The 24,047-nt window shown below is 41.7% G+C and overlaps 1 protein-coding gene across 4 annotated transcripts in view; it reads right to left on the reverse strand.

The window, feature by feature from the left end:
* Positions 1-7,181: 7,181 nt before the first annotated feature.
* The window catches only part of LOC120933038, a 120,378-nt gene continuing 103,512 nt past the window's right edge, over positions 7,182-24,047 (reverse strand). For all 4 annotated transcript variants that reach the window (XM_040345984.1, XM_040345981.1, XM_040345983.1 and 1 more), the window contains exons 12-16: positions 20,915-20,985; positions 18,083-18,228; positions 12,200-12,344; positions 8,794-8,937; positions 7,182-8,672 (exon numbers count right to left, since the gene is read on the reverse strand). In XM_040345984.1, coding sequence (XP_040201918.1) covers positions 8,418-8,672; positions 8,794-8,937; positions 12,200-12,344; positions 18,083-18,228; positions 20,915-20,985 — 761 coding nt within the window. In that variant the 3' untranslated portion in view covers positions 7,182-8,417. The remainder of the gene's footprint in view (positions 8,673-8,793; positions 8,938-12,199; positions 12,345-18,082; positions 18,229-20,914; positions 20,986-24,047) is intronic.

The raw sequence follows: 24,047 nt of genomic DNA on the forward strand, positions 1-24,047 counted from the left end.
CATTCATACAGTAAGACAGCAATAATATACAGCTTATAAAAAGTATTCCAGAATTAAATGTAAAGCAAGTGGTGCAGTAAAATTACATTAAAGCTGGCCATGCACGGTTCGAATTTCAAAAGAATTTCCTTTTTCGAAAATCGTATCAAATAATTTTCGTACGAATTTTGCACCGTTAGTGGGCTGCAGCAACAGCCGATTTTCGTGCGGCAATCAAATTTAAGGAATCGGACATGTTGGAAATTTTTTAAAAAACAAACGATTTTCTAATCAATGATGGGAGAATCGTGCGAGAAATGTAATAGAAACAAAAAGCGCATGTGCAAGTAAAGAAAATTCCCAGAGAGAAAATAATATTCTCAGCCCAGAAAATTATTTTCTGTAGCAACATGAAGGCTTGGTCGGCCGAATTTCGAAAATCAATGGTGGCATTATCGGATCACAAAAAAAAAAAAAAAAAACTTTCAGATTTTTTTAAAAAGAAAATTTGTTCGAAATTCAACCGTGTATGGCCTGCTTAAGCCTTTAGATGCACCAAATCCAGCTGGATCAACTTGTACTTGTCACTTATAGACAGACAAAGGTGTCCATTTTATGTGCTAATCTAGACAATGTTTTAGGAAGGAATGCCATCATTGCAGCATGAGGTGGTTTGTGTCTTAAGCTGGGCATAGGTGGTTCAAATACCGGCCGGTTCAGCCGGCACTGGCTGAGGTTCGATCCACCTATAGGCAGGCTGATTGTACCCAAATTGCTCCATCGAGAACACAATAGGTCGATGGGAGGGATTCACCCATCAATACTGATGGGAGAATTAAGCGACTTTCTTTCCTGCAACCCGTGGTTGCAGGAAAGAAACTTGCATAATCTTTAGCCTGCCTTAGTGATATCACTGTTCCCATTGGAAGTGACAGTATTGTGTTTTTATGAATATACTGTGTGACCCTCAAACCTGCTAACACTGCTTAAAGCCCAATTGAATTCTCATGACTTTTTATCTGTTTATAGTCTTGTATGAGTTATACATATTATTTTTGCTTAGGAATGCTTTAAAATGTTTGTCTTTGTGATCATACCCTCACACTCCAGAGCTTTGTGTTGGTGTTGCTGAGAAATAGCCACACTCCTTATTACACATGCCCTGACACACTTGTATTGCAGAGAAGGGGGAAAGAGCACATTTAAACAGGTGTCTGTTATTGAGTGCAGTGGGTACTTAAAGGATAAGTTCACCTTTAAAATAATAAATGCACATTTTTTGTAGGTATTATTTGTTAAGGAGACTGCAGAGCATTGCACCCACGATCAGCAAATAGCAGGTGCAATCTCAGGCTCATGCAGACTCTCAGCATAGCTATCTGCTTATACTTTGTAGGGGCAGACAGTTAACTGAGAGGAGCAAGTTCAATGAGCTACAAGAGCACTCACCAGCACCATTGTAGTTCATTGAGAACTGCACGCTGTCAGCGACAGTGGCTGATGGTGCTTCTGGGCGTTTATTCATAGGAAACGGTGAATGAATGATGTGACCCTGTGGGCGGAGCCCTGCATGGCCATGCTGTTTTCAAATTGTGACAGCGGGGGCAGGTGGAGGATGCCCCGCTATCACAGGAGGGGGGCAGAGGCTGCAGATGCTAAAACATGTTACATGTTCCACCCTAAAAACGGGTGGAATATGTAACGTCCAAAAGGTGAAATTACTCTTCAAAAAAGAATTCCAGGTATGGCTATTTTGACTTAGTTAAATTGGTCAAGCTTGGACCAATGTAACTTACAGTATGTATATGCCATACCTGTGGCTAGAAGCCGTAAATCAATGTAGTAGTCACCACTTCTACAGTGATCTCCACTATCTTCTGGGTCCCGTTGCTCTAATTGGACAAGGTGGAGAAGCAAGGCAGTGATGTCATGCTCTTTGCTGCATCCAACCAGGGAATGCTTTCCATTTACTGAGAAAATACAAAGCCTTCTCTGAATGACACCTGTGCCAAGCAGGGGACCTCCTGTGTTCACAAAGCAGAATAGCAGCCACTCAACACGGAACCCAGATGTTAGTGGTGATCACTGTAGTAGCGGTGTGTCTACTTCTGTGATTTCCAGTTTCTAGAGGGATCCAACCAGGGAATGCTTTCCATTCACTAAGAAAATACAAAGCCTTCTCTGAATGACACCTTTGCCAAGCAGGCGACCTACTGTGTCCACAAAGCAGAAGAGCAGCCACTCAACACGGAACCCAGAAGCTAGTGGTGATCACTGTAGTAGCGGTGCGTCTACTTCAGTAATTTCCAGTTTCTAGAGGGATAGGCCAGGTATGGTGCATGCACAGCTACACTGGTCCAAGCTAGTTTTAAACATATCTATTCCTGAAATTCCTCTTTAATGGTGCCTATTAGATTGCACATGCACTGTAACAGGAAAGTGAAGGCAAGACTTACTAAATGGAGCTGCCTATCTGACTGCATATCTGTTTCTGCAACTTCAATTGAGCTTTATGCGGCAGGTACCCTATGGAAAAAAAATGATCATTCAATCCAATTAGAATACAGGAATGGACTCAACCAGACAACAAAGCACAAGCCTAGCCTAGACCAGCTTTAGGTCATTTGAATATATATTGGTCCTTAGCAGCATGTGATACATTGTACAGAATATAACGCTTTACAGATGTGTAAACACAAATTGCAATCCAAAGTCATTGTAATTGCATAGAAATAGTACCAAATACAAATACTTATATGTTTACTGGAACCATCAGCATCATCTCTCTAAAGAGAAGGAAACATAAAAGAAACATAAAAGGGTCAAGTGACACAACCTCCTAATGATTAATCCAGTGGCAGAACAGCGTAACAGAGGCTCTTGAAATTCCACCTGTCTGACTCATCTCATATAAACGCATGCCCGGAAAATGATTCTTGTAAATAGAATTTATTCATTTTTTCTCTTTGTGCTCATGGAGACTGAAAGGGGTTTTATGATACATTTTCTTTCAGCTGCTATAAACTCCTTAAGAACCCATTCACACAAGGAACATTCACTACTGCACTGCCATTTATGTCACACCATGTTTAGCTGAAAAAAGTACTGCATGTTTACCTTTTCCAGTGCACACAGCATGGTGATGTAAACTGTCATAATAGGGGGGTAAGGCTTTTTGCTTTGTTTATGCTTTGCGACTCCATTGGGCAAGGCTGCCATAGATAGTACAAATGGGTCCCTGGTGTGAAATTTGGCTTTGTCTACCATATACATATCACAGTATGGTATGTCTGACAGTTTTTGTATGGCAAGAAATAATGTTCTATATTTGAGAATTCCCCATGAGCTCCACTGGAATGTTTTGCTTGTTTCCACACAGAAGGTTGTGCCTTGGCAGCTATGCATTACTGAATATATCTGTAGAAAGACTTATATCCTTTAAACCAGGGGTCCCCAACACCCAGGCCGTGGAGCGGTGCTGGTCTGTTAATGACCGGACCGCACAGCAAGAGGTGAGCGGAAAGCATGGTCCGCACATGGCTATCACAGGCCGCCACTGCTCACCTCTTGCTGTGCGGCCTGCTAAGGTAAGAGTCCTGAGCAGGGGAGGCAGAAATTGGAATGGGGAAGTGTGATAGTAGAGAGGAAAGAGGGCAGACTGCAGGAACAGCGTGATAGAGGAGGCTATGATTGCGGGGAGATGTAATATACTGTAAAGGGGACTGTGCTGTAAAGGGGCACTGTGCCTCTTTACAGTGCAGCACCCAATATATAATGTTGCCCCCTTTACAGTGCAGTCCCCTTCACATCACAGCCCGCCTTTACATTACAGTGCCCCCTTACAGAGCAGTCCCAGTTACATTAATGTAAAGGGTGGCTGTGATGTGAATGGGTAACTGAGGACACTGTGGGACTGCTTTAAAACTGTGATGTAAAGGGGGACTGTGGACATTGATATAAAGGGGGGTTGTGGTGTTAAGGGGGCTGAGGGAAGACTCCATGAATATCCCATCTCCTAACCTGTCCACCACAACCACCCCCTGGGCCCTGGGAAAATTGTCTGCCATGAAACTGGTCCCTGGTGCCAAAAAAGGTTGCTTTAAACAATTCCTTTTGGGCACAACAGGTACTGTAAACATGGGCACAATGGAGCAAGAAAGATAACAAACATGTCTTTACTGACCTAACCTCCTAAAAACGCTAGTTGGTTGGCAATGGCTGCATGCTTATTCAAAGCGTGGAAACCACGATTAACAACAATAATTAGATAGTATTTTCAAAACGTCACAGTTATTGCAGTCAATGCTTTTCACTAAAGACAGATTCCTCTAAAGCGTGGATATGCAATTAGAGGACCTCCAGCTGTTGCAGAACTACAATTCCCATGAGGCATAGCAAGACTCTGACAGCCACAAGCATGACACCCAGAGTCAGAGGCATGATGGGACTTGTAGTTTTGCAACAGCTGGAGGTCCGCTAATTGCATATCCCTGCTCTAAAGTCTATGTATACTCGCACAATAAAATTCTTGCGTTCGCTACATTTTGGTCTGTTCTATAAACCAATAAAAGTATTTTGTGATATCTATTTTACAAGTGCAAAAAATCATCTGTTACTCTTGCCAGAAATTCAGAGCTTTCCTATGTCCTCTGCATACTTTGTGTGTTATCTGAAGGAATCCAATAGCCTTCCTAGTTCTCGTCTTTTACAGAAAATGTGCCCTTATGTTGTAGAAATGGAAGAGAGGGAGGGGTGTTTGGAAAAAGAAAACTGACTGTAAACACTCATTCCACAAAAATGCTGTTTTCAGCCCAAACTTAAAGTGGAACTTTAACAATAACAACTTGATAAAAAATAATGTTCTTTAGCAAGTAACATACATTCAATATTAATATTTATGCTACCAAAATTAGCATGCGCTGTAAATTGCCTCCAGAATTGCTCCTGTTTATTCTTGCTGGAGGCTGCCATTTTGTTGAAGCGCAGAGCCCCAGAACAGCAGTAAATCTTTTGGCTATCAGCAGATCGGCCTCTAGAAATTCAGCACAGTGTCTAAAAATGGAGAGCAACTAAGCAAGTGCAGAGCAGCATGAGACAATTTATTAATGGATTTTAAACAGTATAGATACTTATTTTTATTGCTGTACATAGCTATACCTGCAAAAGGAGCCAGCCTGAAGTGATCTAGCAGGACTTCATTTTCTGACTAAAGTTCCACTTTAAGACTTAAAGGGTCACTAAAGGAATTTTTTTTTTTAGCTAAATAGCTTCCTTTACCTTACTGCAGTCCTGGTTTCATGTCCTCATTGTTCGATTTTGCTTTTAATGTTGCTGTAAATCCTCTCTGTTCTGGACACTTCCTGGTTGCCTGTTTCCTGATAACCACAGTGCTGGGAGATTTCTCACGGTGGTCACTAATGTGATTATTGTGTGTAAAACGAAACTGGATTGGTGCTGAGGAGTTTTAGACAAAGTATCACTGCTCTCTATTGGCTGACTGCCCTCTAGTGGCTCTCTGTACATCAGAGAACCAGGAAACAACAACAAAAACGAAACTACACTGCAGGCACATTATATGATTGTTTTTTTATCTATTTTTAATCATTTTTAAAAGGAATCAGTTAACTATTATGTCTCTATGCCCTGTAAACAGTCATTTCAGCTAAAAAAAAAAATTCCTTTAGTGACCCTTTAAGAGTCAAGTGAATTCCTGGGATATGAACAGGAGTTTTTATGCACTTAAAATAGATACAAATTGAGAAATGTGTATGTATTGCACAGAAGTACTATATATATGTCTTTTTTATTTGTTTTTCACAGTGACATACTGTACACTAACTCTTGTTCCGCTGCTCCTTTTTAGAGCACAGTGTTCAGCAACACTGAATTACCAAATAATTAGAAAATGTTCACACAAAATAAGACTGCAGGTTCACTTCAATTATCCAATCATATGCAGAAGAAATTAAAATTTTGTACACCATTGGATAATTAAAGTGAAGGATCGGGTTACTTTCAAGACCCTCTGCCTCACTCACAAATGCACACAAGGAAACGCTCCGCAATACCTATGCGAGAAAATAAAGCACTACACCCCGAGCCGCCCCCTCCGATCAATTAACCAAAACCTCCTCCACATCCCCAAGACCCATTGCAAATCAAAAGGAGAACGAAGATTCGCAAGTCGAAGGACCACGGCTATGGAACGCTCTACTGACAGATATCCGCATGGAAGTAAACCATCTGGCCTTCAGGAAGAAGCTTAAGACCCACCTCTTCTGAAGACACAAGGCCGAGACGGGCTGGAAAGCCCCTTGAGTGGATTTAGTTCACATTTGTAGCGCTATACAAGTTGCTCACTCACTCACACTCACTCCAAGTGAATCTTTGCAATTTTTTTTGGTGCAAACTTTCTCAACTCCTTTACTAAATCAGCCTCATTGCATCAGTATGACAGCCAGGCACTTATAGGTAGATTCACAAAGAGTTAGGCCGGCTTATCTACAGATAAGCTGACCTAACTCTGAATCTAAGCCGACCTATGTTTAAGTGTATTCTCTAACAGAGATACACTTAAACATATCTAAGATAGGACGGCTTGCGCCGTCCTATCTTAGATTGCAATGTTTTGGCTGACCGCTAGGTGGCGCTTCCATTGCGGCCGGCCTAGATTATGTAAATGAGCTTGTACGCCGATTCCCGAACGAATGCGAGCCCGCCGCAGTCGATTAACGTCGTTTCCGTACGCGATAGGCCACCTAAAGTTATTCCACCTATGAGGTGGAATAACAATGTTAAGTATGGCCGCCGTTCCCGCCGCAAGGTTCGAATTTTTTACGTTGTTTGCGCAAGTCGTCCGTGAATCGGGATTTATGTCGTTTACGTACGCGTCAAAATCAATAGGCCCGTACAGCCTACTTAGCCGCAATGCGCACTGGGAAATGTAGTCGCCCGACGCATGCGCAGTGTCAAAAAACTTCAAAAAACGTGAGGTCAAGCCTCATTTCATTACAACACGCCCCCCTCCAAGTCATTTGAATTAGGCACGCTTACGCCCGCTCGTTTTAGGCTACACCGCTGAAAATTAGCAGGTAAGTGGTTTAAGAATCACTACTAGCCTAACTAATTTACGGCGGTGTAGCCTAAAAAGACTAGGCTAGGCCGCCCTAAAGTTAGGCGCCCCTACGTGAATCTACCCATTAGCATTTCCAGGAGATGTTAGTAAGGGCAGCCTCCATATTGTCTCCTTTAATAAATACTATTTACAAGTTCACAATTTTACTGTACCAGATTAAAAAAACATGAAGCCGCACTGTGAGGTCAAGCCTGAGCAGTCCATGAACGTTAAATGAAGCCCATCGCTAACTATTAATGGAACCTCACTGTGAACTCACAAAGCCTCTCTTTTCTATCTTTAATTATACAGCAATTTTACTTTCTATCAGCATCAATTCCTTGTAATTGTTTTACTTTCCCCAGATATAAAGAGCAACTACGTGGGCAGATTTTAGCCACCAATCCAGAACAGCAGTGACAGGCTATGCTTGACTTCTCATCACAGTTACCATTAACACTGGGCTTTGTGGATTCTCTAAAAATTCTAAAGGGGAAGGCTTTCCTGCCAAACATAAAAATGGAAAAAGCAATATCTGCTAATGTTTCTCCATTATAAATATGTCCTTTCAGATGCATGTTGTGTTACAGGTCAGTATGCCACTGGATGATAAGGACCGCCATATGAACAGATCTCAGCCACTAGTTCATAATTGCCTTGTTCTCATTTTACTGAACATTAACACGACAAAGGATATTAAGAAATCCTTTAAAGATGCCTAATGTATTGTTATATGCCACTGGAATTTTTGGAGGATGTGACTGAGAAACAAACCTGAATTAAGACTCGTTATGAAGAATATGACATCCTTCAAATACAGGTCAGAGGAAAGACACAATTTATAGACCGAGAGTCTACGGCTGCTTAAAACAGTGCAAGAGTGCCAGCTAGAGGCAAAGATAAAAACTGCAGGATAACAGCAAGAGATGAAAACAGCTTTTAGATATATAGGAAAAGCAATGTCAATAAACAAGATATGCTGACCTATGTAACATTTTGTAGCCTGCATATTCCTAAATGACAAAGAATCACAAGAATAACCTCATCTATACTCCATACTTTCTAAGTAACCAAGGAACACTGTTCCTTATTTTAAACCTATGAGTATAGGACCAGAATCCCATAGGGTTCTGTTCATTTATTAAAGGAATTTTGAATCCCTTTGAAATAAGGAGAGACCATCCATACAGTCCTCTCTCTGGTGGTCTCCCCCAAGTTCAGAAAAAGCAACAAAAAATAAGGCACCCGATGGTCCCAATTACACTGCACCCAGGAAGTACCATGAAAAATTGCTCAGTTCTGCCAGGTAACAGGAGTCCTCTTCTCACACAAGATTTTTATTGCGTTTAGGGATAATCCTCCTGTACGTGCGCCGTTCTGAGATGTTGCGTTTCACTTTCACTACCACGGGGGAGCTCTCCGGGATAAGAGAAGGACTTGAGTAGGATCTCTTTAAACCAGTGGTCTCTCCTTGACCACCATCAGGTTCTGTCAGCCGAGACTCAAAAGTCTGGAGATCTTCAGAGCCGCTTTCCAAACGCACTACGAGGAGCTTCACGTAAGTTTCGTACCTTAGTTTCTGGAGAGAAGCAGATCAAGTGCAACAAAATTAACGGAGGAGCGTGAAATCTCATGAACTGCCCAATTGACCCCAAAGTTCGTAAGCTATAATGTACTAAGAGCCCACCCCCCCCCCTTACCTCGTAGCGTAAATACTCCTCCCGCAAATGGTAGTCCTCCGATTCTCGACTTTTACTCTTTGGGTCTGGAAGATTTCGCTGATGATCAGTCAGGTCATCTGTAAATCTGTCCATCAAAGACTCATGGGACTGAAGTTGTTCTTCCTATATAGAGATTATATAATGTTACATACAATATTGCAGAATAGAAACAGTGTATCACCGGAAGACATCTTACTTTTTAATACAGTAAAACCTTGGATTATAAGCATAATTAACTCCAGAAACATGCTTGTAATCCAAAGCACTTGTATATCAAAGCAAATTTCACCATAAGAAATAATGGAAACTCAGATGATTCGTTCCGCAACCATTTATTCATAAGTCCTTCAGTTTATAGTCCATATAAAAAGATTATAGCAATGTGACCAGGTTGTGTAACCATAAAATGTCCATCCACAAATGGAAGCCTCCACAAGCGGATTAGAAGCAAAATCCAGCAGGAGCTACAGAGTATAAAAGAGAAGAGAGGCGCCTCTAAGTGTAGTAATATGTTGGAGCTTCTCTTCGCTTTTATACTCAGTTGTGACATGACGCTACTCTTGTATCAAGACATCGCTTGTGTATCAAGTCAAAATTTATTTAAAAAAATGTTGCTCGTCTTGCAAAGCGCTCTCAAACCAAGGTTTTACTGTATCGGTTAAATAGTTAAAACTGCCTGATTTCCTATCTTTCTTAGGGTGATGGTGTGGTGTTTGTGTGCAAGTTCCCAGTCCCTGACACCTGCTGTGGCCATTACATAGTAGCTTTCTCTAAGGACAGTCATAAACTGTTCACATTTCTTCTAATGACTGATGAACTGGCCGAAATTCACTCAGTAGATGTCAACCGCCTCCCTCCAGCCGTCCCTCAAATGAAAATATAAGTGTAACATGTTACAAACGGACTGGGGGTCAGGTCAAATTTACACTCCTTCCTGTTTTTTTTCGAGTCACCATTTCTCATTTTAACCTCTAGGATTCCCCATCTCTTCCAAATTTACATTATCTCTGGCAATTATCACTTCTTTTTTAAGGCTGGGTACACATGGGCCGAAAACCGTCAACATTCGACCATGTACACAACTCCCTGTCCAACAGAAGTCGGTCAGAACACAATAGCTCAGCAGGGATATCTGAAAGAAAAAAGTGATAAGCGCTACACACTGTAGAAAAGCTAGGGAAATATCCACAACAACCATCCAAACCATCAACAACTAAACAGTGATGACAAATGGTGAACGAATAACATAACATAAAAATGAATATAATAACTGGTGAAAATAAATACATAGAATCGTGAATCACAAAAGTGAATCAAAAGAGGTCATGGAGATATGAAATATCCTAAATAAGGGAAAGTGTCCTTTAACAGAAGAATAAGATGGTAAGCGTCAGCAAAACAATCTTCACAAAGATGGCTGTAGGTGAATCACAGTGCAAATGAAGAAGCACCCATAACCAGTCTCCCAGAACTCTCACCTTACTGCAGCTGGATATAGGCATGTAGCATGGGTGTATGCGTATTGATATTTACAGGTAAAAAATGTGAATGTATTTATTGATTTTTTACTCTGCGGCCTGTAAGGCATGGCACCTGTGATCAGAAGATCGAAGGTGCAATGTCAGGATCCTGCAGACACTTGGTACGGGCAGGCAGTTACTAAATGGCAGGAAGAATCAGTGGGCTAGAAGAAGAGCGCTCCCACTAGCAGCCTCACAGTTCATTGAGAACTACAAGCCACTGGCCACAGAGGACAATGGTAGATGTTGTTCATTCATTCACAGAACTTGCGCTTTGTTTAAATTCTGACAGTGGGTGCAGGGAGAAGGTCCCCTGCCTGTTGTCACAGGGAGGGGGGAGTGGGAGGAGAGGAAGCAGGAGTTGGAACATAGGACATGTTCCTCCCTAAATATGGGTGGAACATGTAACATGTTCCAAAGGCGAACTTACACTTTAAATGTCGCAATACTTCTTTATACCTCAGCAACATTTGAATAATAATAATAATAATTAAAAAAAACACTTCAAAATAGTTAAAAAGTTTGTTTATGATTGTCTCATATCATTGACCATAAATAGCCCCCATAATGCTACTGTGTGTGCTCACTTTGGCCTACAGAAGACGTTTTTATTTTGTGTATTATATCACTGAGGCTCACTAATATGTTAAAGAAAAAATCTTATAAGCAATATACAGGTCCATACAGACACAATATTTCAGCTTCTCTGCTCCTCCCCCGATAGAAGCCCAATTTGTAGTCATTACTAATGTTGAGCTCATTTGCGCCACCCCCTGTTCGGTTAGTGCACCTTGGGGAGGGGGTATGTCAGCTAGGGGGCCCCTACTCAGTTGCCCGGTCCACCCTTTCTGTCTTTTTAGGCCTCATGCAAAGTGCCACTCCCGTATTTAGCTTTTCCTGCATTTACATTCTTCAGTGGCATTCAACTTCAGAAAATTAACACTAAACTGACTGTGAATGCTAATTTTTCTTGATCCTTTTAAAAATGTTTGCTTTGTGGACATGAACGGTCCTTATTTTGACATTAGCGTCTGCCTACAGTCCTTGGTTGCTAGTATGCAGGTGGCGACCAGTGCAAGATATGTCATTGGTTGTTATGGTGCAGGCAGCCAACTGCAGCCTAACAACCACAGACAATGTGTGGTAGGGGTTTCAGAACCCTAGCAACCAAGAAAAAAACCCAGAGGGGGTGGAACAGATATGTCCCTTTCCCCCATGAATACCTAGTGATGGCACTTCTCTTGGGGAAGTGCCTGGCTTCTGAATCAATAAAAGCATTAAGATATTTGTCTTATGCTAGATTGTGGTCTGCTCGGAGATCGATTACCCTGAAAGTGCTTAACTCTTAGCATTTTCGGGTTCAGGGGGATCAGAATCCCAGCTGAAATACAGAGTAAAAGCAACCCTGCACACACACACATGTGAATGCAGACTGTGGACATAATGGAAAGTTGAAGGCTCTAGAACAGGGGTGTCAAACTCAATTTCATTGTGGGCCACATCAGCATTATGATTGTCCTCAAAAGGGCCGGTTGTATCTGTAATATTAGATGTCTAGCGCATCCCCTCCCCTTACATTAATTGTCAAGAGCCACCACACATCAGAAGTTGAGTCCCCCACTCTCCCTTACATCACAGTGCATCCCCCTTACCTTATGCTGCTGCTGGGAAGAAGCTGGATGCATTGCTTGAAAGCAGAAAGTAAGGGTCTGGAGGAGGGCTGGAGCTCTCCTGCAGCTGCAGGAGAGGTGCAAGGGCCACATTAAAATGGCCTGGAGGGCCGGATTCGGCCCCCAGGCCTTGTGTTTGACACCTGTGCTCTAGAATATGTTTTTATGCTAAAAATGTCATACAAAAACACTTACCAGATCAAGCTTGGTCTGGGCTGAGGGGAGAAATGGTCTATAAAATTTCCTCTGAGAGCCCACCGCCGCTGCAAAGGGTGGTGAAGAATGCATGGCTGCAACTAAATTAATCCGTAGAATCCAGGAAATCATCTCTTCTGGTGTCCTAAGGATGAGAAATTATAGGATTATTTATTATGTGCCAAAAGAGGCATGCTCCACATCTCCCCATGTTATATTTTTCAGACATTTATCTTTCTTGATATGGACGGCTTCTAAGACTTGGATGCAATATTCCAAAACATATACACCCAAAATAATGTTGTCAAGGAGTGGAAACCCTTACAGCTGTACCCATACAACCCATCTATTTGTGGTAATGCATGCATTACCACAAGACAAGCTAAGTGCGTTACTGCGATGTGGTGCCATTTGTTGTGTTGATGGCATATAAATCACAACCATATTATTATGCATCTATAGTATAGACCAAAAGTTTGGACACATCTTCTCATTCAAAGAGTTTTCTTTATTTTCATGACTATGAAAATTGTAGATTCACACTGAAGGCATCAAAACTATGAATTAACACATGTGGAATTATACATAACAAAAAAGTGTGAAACAACTGAAAATATATTTCATATTCTAGGTTCTTCAAAGTAGCCACCTTTTGCAGCAGACACATCTCTAGAACTGGTAAGAGGAGACTGTGTGAATCAGGCCTTCGTGGTAGAATATCTTCTAGGAAACCACTGCTAAAGAAAGGTAACAAGCAGAATAGACTTGTTTGGGCTAAAGAACACAAGGAATGGACATTAGACCAGTGGAAATCTGTGCTTTGGTCTGATGAGTCCAAACTTGAGATCTTTGGTTCCAACCCCCGTGTCTTTGTGCGACGCAGAAAAGGTGAACGGATGGACTCTACATGCCTGGTTCCCACTGTGAAGCATGGAGGAGGAGGTGTGATGGTGTGGGGGTGCTTTGCTGGTGACGCTGTTGGGGATTTAATCAAAATTGAAGGCATACTGAACCAGCATTGCTACCACAGCATCTTGCAGCGGCATGCTATTCCATCCGGTTTGCGTTTAGTTGGACCATCATTTATTTTTCAACAGGACAATGACCCCAAACACACCTCCAGGCTGTGTAAGGGCTATTTGACCAAGAAGGAGAGTGATGGGGTGCTGCGCCAGGTGACTACCTCTTGAAGCTCATCAAGAGAATGCCAAGAGTGTGCCAAGCAGTAATCAAAGCAAAAGGTGGCTACTTTGAAGAACCTAGAATATGAAATATATTTTCAGTTGTTTCACACTTTTTTGTTATGTATAATTCTGCATGTGTTACTTCATAGTTTTGATGCCTTCAGTGTGAATCTACAATTTTCATAGTGATGAAAATAAAGAAAACTCTTTGAATGAGAAGGTGTGTCCAAACTTTTGGTCTGTACTGTATGTACCAACTGCAAACAGCAGAGGGAGCAGTTTTGTGTAAGCAAACAAAACACTATGAGGGAAATTTAAGAAAACTGGAGCAGTCAGACTCTGGAGCAGTTCTGCATGGCAACCAATCAGCTTCATAGTTACATAGTAGGTGAGGTTGCAAAAAGACACAAGTCCAACCTATGTGTGTGATTATATGTCAGTATTACCTTGTATATCCATGTATGTTGTGGTCGTTCAGGTGTTTATCTAATAGTCTTTTGAAACTAATCGATGCCCTCCGCTGAAACCACCACCTGTGGAAGTGAATTCCACATCCTTGCCGCTCTTACAGTAAAGAACCCTCTATGCAGTCTAAGGTTAAACCTCTTTTCTTCTAATCTTAATGAGTGGCCACGTGTCTTATTAAACTCCCTTCCACAGAATTTTTTTTTCCTATTGTGGGGTCACCAGTATGGCATTTGTAAATTAAAATTATATCCCCTCAAGCGTCTCTTTTTCAGAGAGAAAAAGTTCAGTGCTCGTAACCTTTCTTCACAACTAATACCCTCCAGACCCTTTATTAGCTTTGTTGCCCTTCTCTGTACTCGCTCCATTGCCAGTACATCCTTCCTGAAGACTGGTGCCCAGAACTGGACAGCATACTCCAGGTGCGGCCGGCCAGAGTCTTGTAGAGTGGGAGAATTATCGTTTTATCTCTGGAGTTAATCCCCTTTTTAGTGCATGTCAATATTCTGTTTGCTTTGTTAGCAGCAGCTTGGCATTGCATGCCGTTGCTGAGCCTATCATCTACTAGGACCCCCAGGTCCTTTTCCATCCTAGATTACCCCAGAGGTTCTCCCCCAGTGAGTAGATTGCATTCATATTTTTGCCACCCAAATGCATTATTTTAAATTTTTCCACATTAAACCTAATTTTCCATGTAGTTGCCCACCCCATTAATTTGTTCAGATCTTCTTGCAAGATTTCCACATCCTGCTTCTATCTTTTATTTTCAAAGTTTAATTGAACAGGTTGAAGATACAGTTAAGTCCATATATACTGTATATTTGGACACAGGCACAATTGTTCATACTTTTGGCTCTGTATGCCACCAGAATAAAATTATGGTTCAATATTTTTTTTGACGTTTTTCACAGAAAGAACAAAGAAATAAACAGTATCTGTTGTAGAATGTGACATAGTAAAGAGAAGCATAAAGTAGAGTACAAATAACATAACACTGTAAGAAGCTTGAGTAAGTAAATCATTGTTAAGTGCTATCTACAAAGTGGAGTGTATTGTCCAATACCCCCCAGGCACCCCATCTGGGATCAAACTGTGCCATGGGGGGGGGGGGGGGGCTTGTTTTTATTCTATACAGAGAAACAGGAAAATGTTATGCCAACATAGGTTACCCCAAGCCTGTTTGTGTGATATGTATAGATTTCAGGTTTGAGTACTCTTATACCATTCTAGCAAGTATGAACATTTCTTGTAGATTGAAGGGAATCTACCTTCGCTTGTGGCAAACATGCGTTTAGAGAAACCATCAAGGAGACTACTTCTTATAGGTATGTCAGGGGTTTTCCAGTGGCGAACAATAGATAATCTATAAGCTAGTAGTATGTGTGTGGTTATGGTGTGAGAGCATTGGGGAATATGTTCCATGCCAATGCTGAGCAGTGAAAGCTCTGGGGATGGGATTATTGGTAATCCTCTTACTTTGGTAAGGAGTTGAAATGCGTCTCCCCAAAGTACATATAGTCGGTTACATTGCCAAAGAAGGTGGTACAAATTACCTACATCTCCGAATTGTTTCCAGCATAAGGGTTGCGTAGCTACGTTGAATGTGTGAATATTGGATAGGGTGATATACCGTCTAATGCCGTGTACACACGATCGGAATATCTGACAAGAAAAGTTTGATTTGAGCTTTTGGTCCTAAATTCCGACCGTGTGTAGGCCCCATCGGACATTTTCTGGTTCTCAAATTTTCAGACGGGAAAAGTTCTTGTCAGAAATTCCCATCATCTGTATTCAATTCCGACGCGCAAAAATCCTACGCATGCTTGGAGCCATTGAACTTAATTGTTTTCAGCTTATCGTAGTGTTGTACGTCACTACGTTCTTCACGGTCCGAATTTCTAACCACATTTGTGTGACCGTGTGTATGCAACACAAGTTTGAGCCAACATTCCGTCGGAAAAAAATCCACGGTTTTCTTGTCGGAATTTCCAATCATGTGTACGTGGCATAAGGGTAATTTTGTGTACTAGTTCCCAAAGGTTTGATGACCTAGTGGCTCTGAAGTTGGTTTTAAATGCTACTACCCACTGAGAATAGCTAAAGGAGCAGCCAATGTAATTTTCCCATTTTAGTAAAGGTAGGGTTTTACTGAAGGAGGTCCAAGTTTAATAGGTTGTAGAATAGTGTAGTTCCCTTTGTGTGTTTGTGGGGTGTCAAGAGATATTGCCATATTTGTGGGTGTACCTCTGTGTGTATCTGAGTGTTTCGCAGTAGATAGTGGGTTAAAGATATTGGTAGTAGTCCTTCTGGGTAAGAGTTTTGTAGAGATGTGAAGGCTCTAAGGAGGTCATTAGAGTATCTGACACATAGCGCATCCCTTTATAAAGCTGAATCGGCTGCCCTGCATGTCCAGAGCATCAGGAGTTGCTAGCGCCTGGTGCCAGTGGTGGATGGGCTGCCTGGGATTTGTCGAGCCCTGATTTATAAAATCATTTGCAATCAATTTAAACCTTCAAATCTATGGTTGATCATTCACTAATCTATATGTGCATGGCCAGCATAAGCAACCTTAATTTTCTCACAACCGACTCTCAAAATAAGTGCAGTCTCAGGACTAAGGCAAGTCCCATCGATGTTCATAACCTTTTTTTCACACCACAGATTTATATTCACTAGACAACCCCAGCACTGACAGGTTGAGTACTGAAGACTAAAACACAACAACCATCCTATCTGGCTGACAAAAATTAGGATACAAAGCAGAATAAAGATTTATTCATAACAAATATGCAAAACATAAGCCAAATGCAGCGTTGGCTCTCCATGAAATGTGCTGGGCAAAATCATAGAGCGGGGAATGCATTCCACAGTTCAGTAGAAATTGTAACCCAAGAACCAGCAGGAACAAACATTTTGTTACAGATTGGTGGCCAAATTCATCTGCATGGAACTTCTATGTTTTCCTGGGATGCTGGAACTTCTCCAAGAACATAATTTTCAGTGAATGTATGAAAAACATTTAATGATATATTTAGTTCCACACTGGGTATGACATCAAACTTTGAGCAGCTCTTGGCTACAAAACTATTTTGCAAGATGTTTTGCTGATTACTATCTAAAAACTGGCAATTGTAAGTTCACAAGACTTGAGCAATAGATAGGGCAGCAGATAATACGAAGCTTGTTTAGCCATACTCTCAGAGCTCTCTCTGTTCTGATACAAACAAACATTCTCTTGGACTGGAGGTCTCAAATGTAGATAACATATTTTTTACCTTTACTAGTCATATTTTACTGTCATAGTGCTAAAAAGAAAATTCAGTTTGTAATGACTTAAATCTAAAAAGAAAATACTTGTACTTTCTGAATATTACATTGTCATATTAAATTAACATTTGAGATCCTGAGAGCCAAATGCTTTCTTACTTCCAAGTGAGCTCTAATTAGTAAAGCCTCTCTCCCTAAAATCTCTGCACTGAGTGTAGAGTTCAGGGATGTGCTATGTATAGAGTGCAGAGTTCAGGGATGCGCTATGTACAGAGTGCAGAGTTTAGGGATGCGCTATGTACAGAGTGCAGATTTCAGGGATGCATTATGTATAGAGTGCAGAGTTCAGGGTTGCACTATGTACAGAGTGCAGATTTCAGGGTTGCGCTATGTACAGAATGCAGAGTTCAGGGGTGCCTTATGTACAGAGTGCAGATTTCAGGGGTGCCCTATAAACAGAGTGCAGATTTCAGGGGGTGCCCTATGCACAGAGTGCAGATTTCAGGGGTGCCCTATGCACAGAGGGTAGATTTAAGGGTGCACTATGTACCAAGTGCAGGGTTCAGAGGTGTGGGCAGGGATCTGTGATGGCCACCAAGAGGAAAGCTGTCCTTGATAGCACAGAAGGCTTCCATGTTTACAAGTGACAGTGATGAGCGTAGGAGTTCCACCATGTTCCAGCTGAAAAAAAAATCCCTGGGTGCAGAGGCTAAATATAATGGCATGGTGGGCCTTGCGTTTGACACGTGTGTGCTAAACCCTGAAAGTGTCACATCTAATGGCCAGACTTTCTTTTGTAGCCTGTTAGTGAGCTGTGAAATGACTTTAAGCCCCTTCAGTGAATTGCCTATTTTTTTTTTTGTTATTATTATTTTTAGTAAAACTGCTTGAAATAATCAACTAACAGATATTTGTTTATGTACTTCTAACAGGGGTGTTAACATACAATGTGATACATATTACTCACTGAGCCTGGAAGAGAAATATCCGCCAATCAGCAGTCTGCAGACGGAAGACATTGGGTCTCTTTGTGTAGTCATTGGCTCTCTCAGCTAGAGCATGATGGATGCTGATCACCTCCTCAGGAAACTGGAAGTCGGCCCTGTACTCATCCTGCCAGAGGTTTAAAAGAATATAGAAAAGCGTCATATATATATATATATTCATAGACCTTGGGTTATATGCCGCTACCTTCAGATGATATTGGCAAAAACTTAGCTAGGGCCACCCCTAGAGCGTACCCATATAACCCTGCACACACAGTGAGGCTCCAGTTTTTTTTAGAAAGCAATAAGGAGTGATCAAGATACAGGGGAGTGACCTGTGCCCTGTACTCCAACATAAGGAATTTACAGGTAAATCTAAATTTCTATTATCTTTATCATACAGTACAGGCCACAGAGCTTGTATTCATAGACCATGGGGAAAAAAACATAGCAATGATGGGAAAGAAAGGAACCTTTTCCTTCAGTGTGTATGTTGTGGAAATAAGTGGTTTGATCCACCTGGCACTAGTGGAACAGGAAGCAGGGGTCTTCTGTAAGGGAAGACCTTAAAGAAACTGAAGGACGGGACCACCTTAGGTAAACGGAAGGTTTTGGTCTCAAATCCAAATTGTCCTTGTGGAACCAAGAAGGCAACCTTACAGGTGAGGTCTTCCAAAGAGCAGAGAGCACAAGAATGAGATCCAAAGGGACATAGGAGACTGGACTGGGGGAATTATAAAAGCATCTTGAAGGAAAGTCTTGATAAAGAATTTTGTAAGAGGATGGATAAGACAGAAACCTGTCCCACGAGGGTACCAGATGCTGGTCAAGACCAGACTGAAGAAAGACCAAAATACCAATGATAGAGTATTTCCTAGAGTTAAGCTTTCTGTCCTCATGCCATACAAAGAAGACCTTCCATGTGTGATGGTAATTCTTGTACAAGTTGGATTTTTCCTTGGTCTGAGTAAAGGAGGAACAACTGAATTTAGATATACTCCTATACTTTGGGACCTAGAGTTTCAACAGCCATGCCATTAAAGCCAGTGACTGAGAAGCATGATGGAACAAGGACCCTGGGCCTGCAAGTTTAGAAGATGCCAAGGCTCTTCTGCCAGAAGTCTGAGTACCATCTATCTTGTGCAGCAGTCAAGGGGGATCTTCATCAGAGGGAAGGCATAAACCAGTTGGAATTGAGTTCAAGGAATCACCAGAGCATCTAGTGTGAAGCCTAGAGGATCACAGGTCTTAGCCACAACCTTGTTCAGCTTGTTGTTGCACCTTAGACAGACATTTTGAAAGGTGCAGAGACCATCTACTGGGTGTCTAGGCATTAACGACTTAGAAAGTCTACCTGTCAACTACCCACTTAAGAAATGTGGATGACCAAGATTGCTGAAATGTACGTTTCTGCCCATTTCTCGTTGTGAGATTCTCGGCAGTGTTTTCCTGCCGAGAAACCCGAGCGTGTGTATACATACCTCTCCATGGAAACCTTGTGCATGCTCGAAATGACATTGACGCATTTGCGGTAGCTTCCAAGGCATCGGACTCGTCGTAGTCGATGACGTCACCGCATTCGTGTCATTCAAAAGAAGGGCGGTTCTTTTGAATGGTGTGTCTGTACACTCAGCCGGCAAGAGAATCTTGCCAAGAATCTGGTCTGGAAAAACAACGTTTGTGTGTACAGGGCTTTATACTAGTTTCTTTTAGGGAAGCTGAGCTTCTTGTACCCCATGATAATTTATGTAGGCCTCTGTCAGACTAAGACAATCTCTTGGTACCAGTTTGTTTGGCTGTGGGTAATCAGGCGCTGTTATGCAAAGACTAGTGCGCATACATGAATTAGTTTGGCGAGAAGCCATAGCTTTATACCTCATTAAAAGCAGGTAAATCCTCCACTGCCTCAACTTCAAGTAAAGGAGGTTTCGATTTCTGCTTCCTGAACAGGATCAGAGAGAAAGGAGGATGTGTAGCATTTCTGGCCTCTGGAAACCAAAGGTTCTAGATGTGCCGAAAGTTTTAAAAAGCATTGAGACAGGCACCATGGTGCCACGTATCCCAGTAAGAACTTATTCTGTGCCAAGAGGAGAAAACTCTAAAGCCTTGTACGCACGGCCACCCGAGCGTCAGATTTTTGTCAAAGGGGCGTGTGTCAGGATCTTGTCTTGCATACTAACGTTACACATTTGTTGTGCCACAAACACGAACGTAGTGACATACTACAAGGAATTTCAGCTCTTGAGCGCCACCCTTTGGCCCCTTCTGCCAATTTCGTGTTTGGTGAGCATGAATTCTGAGAATGCTTGTTTGTACGTTCGACTTTTGTGTGATGGATTTGTGTACTGAACATACCAAAAATCAGACGTGGAGCCGCTGTCCACCAAAAATTTACTAGCCTGTCATCCAACATTTGTTGGCTGAAAATTGGAAAATAATTGTCTAAAGGAGCGTACTAACGGTAAGAATTTAGGACAACAGTCTGTCAACAGACAATCCCCTTACAACAGCCGAGAGCTCAGTGTGTAATTGTATGTCACACACTGATGAAACATGAACAGAACTGTAAGCCTCTAATCCATCCACTGTTTCATCTGACAACATTTTTCAGCAACGTGTACATCTACTGAGGCCATTCTCAACCTTTTTACTACAAAGGAACCCTTGAAACAAATTTCAGGTCTCGAGGAACTTCTATTAAAATTATACAATATATTAGTGTGCTTAGTAATGCACTTAGTAGGTTGTAGATATAATAATAAATAAAATACTTAGTGCCATCAATACTCAAAACTGCTTGAACAATTTTATACCTTTAGAAAGAGGAGCAGCATCCCCTTCAGCACAGTGTGGAAGGTCTTCCAACGTCTCTTTCCCCATGGAGCTGCAGTAAAAGGAAAGAGAAGAGTTATAACCATAAATGACCATAATTTCATCAATATAAAACGGTGCACAAAGCCACTATTAACACTACTTTGTTTTATATATAAACTGATGTAGAAGAATAGGCAACAAAGAACAGACGAATCACCATGGTGTGGAATATGTGTGCATTTTGTACAAGTTGTACATATTGTATATATGTTGTCTTTGACTCAATGATGTAAAGATGGACAAAGTTGCAACATAAATGCAGTACAGTAAAACCTTGGATTGCGAGTAACTTGGTCTGTGAGTGTTTTACAAGACAAGCACAATTTTTAAATACATTTTAACTTGATGAACGAGCGAGGTCTTGCAATACGAGTAGTGTCACGTCACAACTGAGGCATAAAAGCGAAGAGAGGCGCCTCTAAGTGTAGCAATATGGTAACATTTAATGAAGGTACAACATTTAGCAACTCACATGGTTAATGATTAAAACAGGCACATCTAAGTATGCAGGCATTTAGGGTAAAGCTTTAGGGTAAAGCTATCCATGTAGACAGTCCTCCGCACCACCAACGCTGTCATCCCTTCCATGCTGCGCTTCACGAGAGCTTCATGCCTCGCTTTCAGATCGCTCAACTGCAGTGTAGTCTTTCCAGTCACAATTGCAGACTGACAGCGATGAGAGCCGGCGGTGCGGAAGCCGGTCTAAGTGGACAGCTTTACTCCGGATGCCTGCATACTTGGATGTACCCATTTAATCATAAACCATGTGAGTTGCTAAATGTTGTACCTTCATTAAATGTAAACATATTGCTACACTTAGAGGCGCCTCTCTTCTCTTTTACACTCTGTAGCTCCTGCTGCATTTTGTTTCTAATCCCCTTGTGGACGCTGTCATTTGTGGATGGACATTTTATGGTTACACACCCTATCACATTACTATAATATATTTATATGGACTATAGACTGAAGGACTTATGAATAAATGGCTGTGGAACGAATCATCTGAGTTTCCATTATTTCTTATGGGGAAATTTGCTTTGATATACAAGTGATTTGGATTACAAGCACATTTCAAGAACGAATTACGCTTGCAATCCAAGGTTTTACTGTATTTTGCCTTGTACATCAGCAACCTAATTCTGATTGATGAAATGCATCCCCCCCCCCCCCCCCATGAAATATTTATATCCCTTTGTGGAGAGACCGAAGAAGAAAATGGTCAACAGTGTTTACCCATAGAAAGCAGAAACAGTTTTAGGTTGGCACCTAGGTGATGTACCTCCATTCCTCAAAATGCACAGAAAGTGAAAAATGGGTGCCCACAGAACTTTTTGGAGGTACCTCCACACACATATAAGAAGTATAAAAAATCACAAATAAAAATCTTCATATATGAAACTATATAAAAAAAATTTACGCAAGGCACTGATTTACTGCGGTCAATCTAATTCGGGAATCAAATCAATTTGTACATGTTGTCAATGTCTTTGACTCAATGATGTAAAGATGGACAGTGTGGCATCAGAAATCTCAAAACATTTTGTGAAGTTATGTTCACTTCTCCAGGAGTCCATGTGACTGACAGTTAAAGCAGTGTTTCAACCGAACATATTTTTTTTTTTTAAAAGTCAGCAGCTACAAAACACTGTAGCGGCTGACTATTACCTGTCCAGGGAGCCCGCGATGTTGGCCCCTCGAGGAGGATCCGTCCATCGGATCGGGTGCCGGCGTCGCCATTCAAACTAAGGGAAACAGGCAGTGGAGCCTTGCAGCTTCACTGCCCGTTTCCTACTACACATACGTGAATCGCGCGGCGCTTTGTGAATGGCCGTCTTCTGGGACACACACAGGTCCCAGAAAAAAGCATGCCCCATTTCCCAGGAGACAACACGAGGGAGGACGAGAACGAGGAGCTCCGCAGAGAAGGAAGTGGCAGATTAAGACGACTGCCTAGAAACAGGCATTTCTGGTAAGTAAAAAAATAATATTTTTTTCACATGTTTTTAAAAAAATTTAAAGGAGTGTGTTACATTTTTTTTTAGAGTGGACCTCCGCTTTAACCACTTTACAACCGCCGAACATCAAATTACGTCCTTGACTTTGTGCGGTGATATCTGAATGATGCCTGCAGCTACAGGCATCATTCAGATATCACCGTCTTCAGCCAGCGATTCTGTGCACAATTAGAATGATCAAAGCGGCAGTTCCACCGCTTGATCGTTCTTATAGGCAGCGGGAGGGGACGTCCCCCCTCCCGTCGCCATCGGGGGCCCAAAGAGCGAATCGGCCGGCGCTGGCTGGGGAAGCATAGAGATGACTGGTGACCACATGGTCACCAGTCATCTCTATGACCGTCGGAGGCACGGGCGCGACGTTATGACGTCACGCCCGATACCCGGAAGTAAACAAAGCCGCAATCGCGGCTGTCGGTGTGAGATCGGTGAATGTTTTTTTCACCGATTTCATGCTTGTAAGCCTGGAGGAGAGATGTGGGGTCTTATTGACCCCACATCTTTCCATAAAGAGGACCTATCACACTGATTCCTATTACAAGGGATGTTTACATTCCTTGTAATAGGAATAAAAATGATAAAAAATAAATTAAAATAAAGTGTAAATTAAGTAAAATAAAAATAAAATGAAAAACATTTTTTTTTAAAACGCCCCTATCCCCGGCAAGTCCCGCCCACATATGTAAACGCCGTTCAAACCCCACATGTGAGGTATCGTCGAATGCGTTAGAGTGTGTGCAACAATTCTAGCACTAGACCTCCTCTGTAATTCGAAAATAGTAACCTGTAAAAAAATGTAAAGCGTCGCCTATGGAGATTTTTAAGTACCGAAGTTTGGCACCATTCCACCATTCCATGAGTGTGCGCAATTTTAAAGCGTGACATGTTAGGTATCTATTTACTCGGCGTAACATCATCTTTCACATTATACAAAAAAATTGGGCTAACTTTACTGTTTTGTTATTTTTTAATTCCCAAAAAAAGGTGTTTGAAAAATGATTGCGCAAATACCGTGCGAGAAAAAAAAGTTGCAATGACCGCCATTTTATTCCCTAGGGTG

Source organism: Rana temporaria, chromosome 3, assembly GCF_905171775.1.
Source record: "Rana temporaria chromosome 3, aRanTem1.1, whole genome shotgun sequence".
NCBI classification, from domain to species: Eukaryota; Metazoa; Chordata; class Amphibia; order Anura; family Ranidae; genus Rana; species Rana temporaria.